The sequence below is a fragment of the Heptranchias perlo genome, chromosome 21 (genome assembly GCF_035084215.1).
Source record: "Heptranchias perlo isolate sHepPer1 chromosome 21, sHepPer1.hap1, whole genome shotgun sequence".
Lineage (NCBI taxonomy): Eukaryota > Metazoa > Chordata > Chondrichthyes > Hexanchiformes > Hexanchidae > Heptranchias > Heptranchias perlo.
The window spans coordinates 36,510,737-36,519,019 of record NC_090345.1 but is presented as its reverse complement, the minus strand read 5'-3'; the positions used below and the strand labels follow the sequence as shown (position 1 = coordinate 36,519,019).

The 8,283-nt window shown below is 39.9% G+C and overlaps 1 protein-coding gene across 2 annotated transcripts; it reads right to left on the bottom strand.

Annotated features, from left to right (window-relative positions):
• Positions 1-5,263: 5,263 nt before the first annotated feature.
• LOC137340331 (fibroblast growth factor-binding protein 2-like) lies at positions 5,264-7,376 on the bottom strand. 2 transcript variants are annotated; one of them, XM_068002759.1, is made up of 3 exons: positions 7,224-7,376; positions 6,812-6,875; positions 5,264-6,406 (listed from the first exon to the last, which is right to left on the bottom strand). In XM_068002759.1, the coding sequence occupies exon 3, from the start codon at positions 6,297-6,299 to the stop codon at positions 5,571-5,573; it is 729 nt and encodes a 242-aa protein (XP_067858860.1). In that variant the 5' UTR covers positions 6,300-6,406; positions 6,812-6,875; positions 7,224-7,376; the 3' UTR covers positions 5,264-5,570. The 2 variants fall into 2 exon arrangements, with proteins under 2 accessions (XP_067858860.1, XP_067858859.1); XM_068002758.1 differs by lacking the exon at positions 6,812-6,875.
• Between the last annotated feature and the right edge of the window lie 907 nt (positions 7,377-8,283).

Below are 8,283 nucleotides of genomic sequence, written 5' to 3'. Positions count from 1 at the left end.
GCTCAAGGGCAGTATTGAGAGATAGCTGCACTGTTGGAGATGCTACCTTTCAGATGAGACATTAAACCAAGGATGAAAAATATCTCACGGCGTTTCAAAAGCAATTCATTAGTATTGGGTGTGAAACCCTGAGGATGTGATTGTCACTATATAAATCCAAGTTCTTTGTTTATAATAATAGTTAAATTGGTTTTCAAAATCTTTTCTCAGGACCAGCCAATGAGCTTCTGAAAGCTTGCATTCGAATTATTTTCCCAATCATATAGAGACTTTCTTGCCCGAGATATCCATAATACAAATATTATGTGCACTTTCCAGCTAAAGCAATAAATTACTGAATCAGTGGTTCCTGAATTAACGGCATGTGTTATAGTGCCTGAAAATGAAGCAATATCAAGGTCACCTCAGATTCTCTCAGATAATTGTTTTCCTTCTATTATGAACATTTTGGTCAGCATTGATGTAAGTTTATCCTTTAATAGGAGTCTGTTTATCTCTTTGTGCTCGCAAAACCTGTGTGTCGATATCATTGGGCAATAGTCTCAGTTTTATTGCCCATCAATGTCACTCACTGGGTCCTGTTGCAGAATGTCATTAACAGGCAGTTGCCTTAGCTGTTGTCTCACACATAATGGCACTTCAACCAATTGCATGTAGTGTTTCAGTCCTGGGTATAATAAATATTACACTCTTAAACAGAAATGCTGCACATTATACTGGACAGCACAACAAAGGCTTTTCTTATCCTGGGGAATTTTATAAAGCCAGATTTTTTCCCCCAGTCTGGCTTTTGTCTCGTACATTGTTTCTCAATTGCTCTCTTGAATTGTGCAGCTGCAGTATTGTTATTAGCTCTTTCTCTATCTAGCCCACCATCCTTCTCTGGGATCCTCTGAGACCACATACCAACTGCTGCCAATGCTGATAAATGAACGCATGGCTTCCCACTTCTGAAACAAATATCAGTCTGAGCATATAATAACTGACTGGAGTTTTCATGGTATGAGTTAAAATTTTGTTCTTCGGTTTATATAAGTGACTTTCAATGTGCACCAATACTTTCAGTCTTTGACTTTAGGTGACATGAACACTCTTTGTAAGCTTCAGATTAATAATTTACCACTGTAACCCAGTTAATAATATGACTATGTATAGTGTACATAATAAAAAAATCAATAAATGAAAAGCACAACAGGATTGAGGCTTTGTAAAGTTATGTTACTTTCTATTCTGCCTTCATGTACCTGTGAAAACAAGAACTCCTAGCCCTCTGTGAGCTGAGGGCATCTCCCGATTATTGTTAACACTACCTTGCACTGCCTGATGAGAGCAAGCCAAAGTCACACGACTAGTCTACTTTTTAACAAAAGTATAGAAAATAAAACAATAACTCATTGAAATCTCAATTCTGGTGTCATGCATTGCATTTACAGAATATCTACATAGTGTTATAACCCAATAAAGATTGAGTTATTTTTCAGCTGAAGTGCTTTGTCCTCATCACATGAGAAGACTAAACATTGTATTTTGCACTAAAATCTCCCTTCCTGTTATATGATATAATGCCACATGAAAAATCATAGAAGCCAACTGACAGAAAGGGACAATTAGCAGAAAATATACAAGGTGTAAACTCCAATCTTGATCGAAAAATATTATCAAAGGAAGAAGATTTAGAGCATATATTGTCAAAATAAGAAATAGCTAAAAGTAAATTTAAGGACCAAGCACACAAGTTTCTGGTGATGTTCATAAGCTGCTTCAATTTCACTCACAGCTTCCTACTATCTTTATATATTGATGGTACTGGTGAGTATTGTACTTTGATGATAGTGATGTAAGCAGCAAATTATACTGTCTATGTGTACCATTTACGGGGTGGGAGATGTAAGTTTTATTTTTGCTTATTCTTGTTGATGTGTAAGAGATTGTATTTGTTCTACAGCTCTGCCTGAACTCTGGAACAGTGGGCCATAATTTGCTGTAGCAGAGCATCTAATGGTGTCTGCCGTTAGTTAGACTCGCCCTTGCACATTTAGGTTTTTAATATTTTGCATGGCAAGTGGCTGAAAGTGCGAGCTGATAATGTCGCAGTGAGGGAATCAGGGCATCTGGGACCTGAGTGAACAGGGCAAGCAACTGTGCATCTCAACCAATCAGATAGTAGGATTGTGAAATTAACAGTGCAAGGACTGAGAAGGAAGTGTAAGTTAGAGTGGGTGAATTCAATGTCAAATCAGGTACAGAAAGAGAAATAAAGAGAGGGAAAGAAAGATTGGAATAAGAGAGAGACAAAAAAGAGACAGAAAGGAGGAGTTAAAAAAAAAGTTATATTTTACAATTTTAAAATCTCCAATAACAATTAAAACCTGAAGGAATGAGATTCCACACTTGTAATAGTTAATTTTCAGTGCCATAGAGGTTGGCTGGCAGTAATTAACATGTTTCGGACACTGAGGGAAACAAGGGCTATGGGGATAGGGTGGGTAAGTGGAGTTGAGGTTGAAGATCAGCCATGATCTTATTGAATGGCAGAGCAGGCTCGAGGGGCCATATGGCCTACTCGTGCTCCTTTTTCTTATGTTCTTATGTTATCATGTCATTAAAAGGGTACTTAGACTGAAATGGACAAGACTTAACTTTCTGTGGCGAGTTTGGTTCATATCTACTGCACAAGATGCCGTTTTCACGAAGCTAATGGCGGAGTGGCAACTTAGACAGCAGCTTTTAGATTTTTGAGTGTAATGGCACATTTGCCCCTCGCATGAAGTTGCTGTACTATTTGCACATAAATAACAGCAAGCGCCATTAGCCTCACTGTTATTTTGACAGAAAATTATGGCCCAATATTATCGAGATCAATCCTCTCAAAGAGACAGATCAGCTCAGGATTGGTCATTATTGTATCTTTGCTGAGAAATAACAAACCAGCAACAGCTGAGTATTTGCTGATGTAGATACTCGTTACCCTGTCAGGAATCTAGGAGCAGGACATTTGTTAGGTTGAGCAATTAGCCAAACTTCTCTGCTCTGATTAAATATATTCTCAGACTGTACCTTTACATACTACATAGTATGCAGATACATAATCATGCTCAAGCACGTGCATTGATGCACACTGATGTTGTGATAATCCCATGCACATTGCGAGGTTAAGAATACATTGATTGCAGTTATACTGCAATGACTGTCCAGCGCTGGCAGTACCAATCCACCATTTCTTGAAATTAGGGAGATGCTGGCAGAATTATATTGTGTTGGCACTGGTGTGGTGCAGATGAGATGCATTACTAGGACCAAAAAGTAGTTGGTTTATAAAACCGTATTTATTGCCATCCAAACCCATTGAAGATTGCAGTCTTATAAAATATGCTCTGCCATGTTATTTTCTGTCTAATACCAAGTATCTGTAGTAGTGATAAAACTAAGAAAGTCTTCTGATTAAAAAATAAAATTACTCTTAATAAAAGCGGTCAGGTATCATGAGATGGATCGAGAATCTACTAATGTTAGAAATCTAAAAAAAAATCTGAAAAGAGGGCACACATTTCAGTTGGAGCCCTGCTGAAGAATGGTCTCTATCTGAATTGTTGACCTCAGATGCTGACACACTGTGCATTTCTGGTATTTTCTGTTTTCTATCAGATATTATGAAATATTTTTCATATTTCCTGGAGATGACATCACAACTGAGAACAGATGGCACTTGGGAAAAAAAGTTTCACCATGATGTCACCAGGAGCACTCCACAAACAGCACAATCACTTAACTGCCATTTAAAATTAAAAGTTACATCAGTTACGATCATTCTAATGTTAATTACATAACTGATGTGTGGTATAAGCAGAATACCAAAGGAGGAGTCCAGAGATCCCACCTATGACAATATGTGTAACAGTTAGAAAAGTCAGCCCAACCCATGGGATATAAAGCTGCTGGTTATTGCCCTCTATTTATAACACAAGTATTCCTAGTGTCAAAACAAATCATAGAGTCACTGCCAAAACATCCTCAAAGTGCTTGCTGGTTGCTGCTTTGCCATTGACAAAGTTTCTTTGAAGGTTATTTGTAGAGAGTACAGCAGTTTTTTATACATCACTTCACCTGCTGTCCTGTACTGGAGAGAGACGAGTAACACTGTCAGACCCGAGTTACACTGCCGACTGCACCTTTTATTGAGCCCGCTGACAAAGCAGCTGTGAGCATGCATGCTTGGGTGTATGTGCAGTGATTTTGCCTCTCACCGGATGTGCCATCTTTCAGATGAGACATTAAAGCAACCTCTGCCCTCTCAGGTGGACCTAAAAGATCCCACAGCGCTATGCGAAGAAGAGCAGGGGAGTTCTCCCTTGTGCCCTGGCCAATATTTATCCCTCAACCATCCCCTAAAACAGATTATCTGGTCATTGTCACACAGCTATTTTTGGGACCTTGCTGTGCGAAAATTGGATGCCTGGTTTCCTACGTTACAACCGTGACTACATTTCAAAAGGAGTTCATTGGCTAGTAAAGCGCTTTGGGAGGTCCTGAGGTCGTGAAAGGCGCTATATAAATGCAAGTTCATTCTTTTATTTTAAATATTCCACATGAAGTTGAAAAGGTTTTCAGGATATCCAAAGGAACACCCTGACTTCTTCCGGTACTAAACCCAGATGGTGTGAGATTTCAGTGAGACCAGATTCAGTGCTCTCGGAAGCTGGATGGGGGTGCGACTCCGGAGATACACCAGCATTTTTTCGTCAATGCGCAGCCAAAGGTATTTTGCATCGACTCAAAAAGTAGTGATATAACGGCAGCTAAAACTTTCTGTTGAAAGTAGGAACTCTGCTATAGACGGCGAGCGCTCACGCTGGGGGAGATTAAACCTTTCCTTGCTTCCGCTTGGCTGCTGATCCCACATCCTTTTCACACTGACAGTCCCACACTGACACACTGAAAGCTCTCCAGCGCGGCACTGCCCTGACCATCCATCATGCTGTGTGATTAATCGTGCATTAGATTCTCACCAAAGAATATTAAGAAGTTAATCCTATCAAATATAAAATTAAACACAAAAATAGGACATGTAATGGACAGGGATGAAATATGATTTAACAAATTAAATTATTTCCACATCTCATCCCTCCTGAGTTATTGATGAGCCCGGCAGGTAAACACAGCTCCATATCTCACCACCACACCTTCATTCTCATATGATTAATGCTCCATAACACAGATTCCAGGCAATGTTAAGGTAAACCAAGCAGAAAAACTCAAATGAGCTTTCACTGATCTTTATTGTTATGTCTTACAGGGTAAAGTAAAAAATACAAAAGGGCATTTTATTTAAATGTTAAATGGTTAAATCCATAATGTTCAAAACTCGCCATTTAAAGAGGTTTAACTTGATACTGTAAGTCTGTTTAGTATTTGAAGAGTCAGTTGTATTAGGAGATTGGATCCGAAGTTCCTTTTTTTTCTGGTCTTCGTTAATTAATGTTAATCGCTCTGGAGGAATTAGGTATTTCGTATGGATACACCTCAGGCTGAATACTAGGGTTGCTATATGTAAAGAAAGCGCGTGTATTTAGCTAGCCATTCCACAAGTTGACGAAGAATGAGCAGAGTGAATGCCACTTCTCAGCACAATAAGCCCGGGACAGCTCCTCCTGCAACTCAGGGTCGTCATCATTCATTTCAGTTATTGTGGTTGGCTCCTCGCTTTTCATAGACTCGGGCGCTTTGGAATTTTTCTTGTTTTTAAAGGGTTTCTCGGTGGTGTCAGCTTGGTCCGAGGCGGTGGTCTTCTCGGTCGGCACTTTTACAGAGCCTTTCTTGCGTCCAGTCCCCTTTAAATAAACTTTCTCCCCCCGCTTGCTTGGGTCCAGGCTCTTTTCCTTCAGTTTCAACTGCGATTCTGTTGGTCCCTTCTTGCAGATCCTTGTCTTTAAGGTTTTATCTCCCTCGCAGGCGTGTTTCTTTCTCTTCACTTTGCCGATGACCTGTTTCCAGTACTGGCCAGCTTTGGTGTTGTAAGTGGGGCAGGTCTGCGGCCTCCCGGTGTATTTACACCAGTAGCTGCCGCCTTGGTAATTGCAACCGACCTGAAGAGTTAACTCTTCCTCTCCCGTGATATTCCAGGAACACGCATGACTATCCTTTGTGGTCAGTGCTCCTTTGGTCGGCAACGATTTGCCTTTTCGCTTTTTACTCGCTCGATTTACCTGCTCGTTGCCATCTCCGCTCTTCGCCCCTTCTCCCGGAGATAAGACAAGGCACAGCAGGAAGACAAGCAGCGGTATCACGCAAAACAGCTTCATATCATCAGGTCCTTGTTATTTAGGAGCTGGGATCCAGGAAGCGTCCGAACTTTTAATGATCCGTCCAAGCGCGGGAGACGAATGTGACGTTTTCTATTCAAATAATCCTTTGAGAGAAAAAAAAATCCACTTTAATCTGAAATATAAACATGTTAACAATAACAATTATTTATTAATAGAATTTATATGATCGGATAATGAATCCGACCTTTTAATTCGAGTCTGTTGAAGTTAGAACCATGCATCAATTTGTTTCCAATTGCACTTGTATTTTGGAGAATTGTTTGAGAGTAAAAGGATTTGGTAACTGGGGTACACTTGCATTGAGAGCAGGGGGCATATTCTGTAGAAATTGCCCCCTCCCCTTCCCGGCAAAACATTGGGCCGATTACGTGACAGTGTACACGGAACATTGGGGACTACTTCGATCAAAAGTGGGAGCGTAACAGAATCGATCAATTAAGGAATATTTTTGTAACATCATTTTAAAAAACGTGATTCTCAGCATTTACCTGTCAGTCGCCCAGTCAGGAAAGTTGAGCCAGATGGAACCTGGTCAGATCTCCAATGGTGCATCTATAAAGCAAGCCACCATCTCACTACTTAGGGAGAAACAAATAAACTAGAGAGAATCGTTCACCCCACAAGTAATCCAGATCGTGACTGATCAGGATTTGCAATACAATTTTCACCTTGACTATCGCAATCTCACAGCCCCGCACTTAAATAAATGGGTTGTAAGTTTCTGTAAGTCGCTGTTTATTTCCCATTCATTTTTTATCGAAACCTTTGACAAGTTGTTTGGAAAAGTTGAACAACTAATATTAATGTGTGGGAAATAGTGAAATCTTATCAGCAATTTCAAAAGGCATCATTGTAAACTAACTAGGTCGTTCTCGGGTGCATCGAAGTGTGTTTACTTACCGTGTAACCAGTAAATTACCCCGTGAGAGGGGTTCAGAGCCGGGGTCCCACTATCAGTGAGTGCAGGCTGTATAAGAGCAGCGATTGAATGCATTGCTCATTGGACAGGGCTCCCAGGAAGCCACTCCCTCCTCACTCCTGCCAGTCCCATGAAACTCATTTTCCATAATTCTACACACACACTCTGATCACTTCTAAATGAAAAAGTCAAACTCCACCCCACCCCCGCATAATACAGAAAGGTTATTCCCCTAAGTTTTCGGAGTGTGTAGACGATTTTTCAAGTTAAACATAGAAAAGCTATGTTTATTTAATCAGATTATCGTGAGTCAAGGATACAATTTTATGCAATTCAGCTTTGCATATGTGCGGATTTTCTCTGTATGATACGGTACACCGTAAATGCGAATGACTCTCAATGTAAAAGGCGTTCAAAAAGATTTTTAGGTTTGTTAAATACGGAAGTAAATACATTGAGTGTAAGTTTAAACTTAGCGGTTAAAATTAAGGTCACACCCGATGTACAAGAACAATCTCACGATTTTACCATGTTTTCCAAGGAGTCACAGTAAGGGCTTATGTTGTATGTGTTTTTCAGCACTCATAGTATATTGAAAGCATCCCAGTTAGAATGTAGATATGATCGGGTAGAATAGAAGTTGTCGGCAAATTTGAAGAACAATTATTTATCTACTATCTGACCGTATAGAAAACGATGAAAGAACTACAATCAGCAATCAGCTTAGAAAGACCAAAGTAATTCATGCACATGAAAGTTCGGAGTTCTTTAATGTGTGTGTATGTTTATAAAGAGAAAGATTATGATTTCATTGCACATAACACAGAACCAATCTCCCCTGTGATCTTAAACGCCGCCAGTTACCAAGATTACCTGTTATCGTGTAGTGATTTTGCCAAGGTCAGTGTAGGTCCATGCTGACACTTCGTGTACGTGACAAGGTAGAATACATGTATTGCTAAAAGTGCACTTCAAACCTCTTACTAGGCTACCTTGCATTAGGGTTAGGGTTATCAAATTGTCCCAGTCAATCAATCGCTA

Bases quoted from the DNA above. Each gene is read 5' to 3' on its own strand.
- LOC137340331 (XM_068002759.1), bottom strand. From the start codon at position 6,299: ATGAAGCTGTTTTGCGTGATACCGCTGCTTGTCTTCCTGCTGTGCCTT.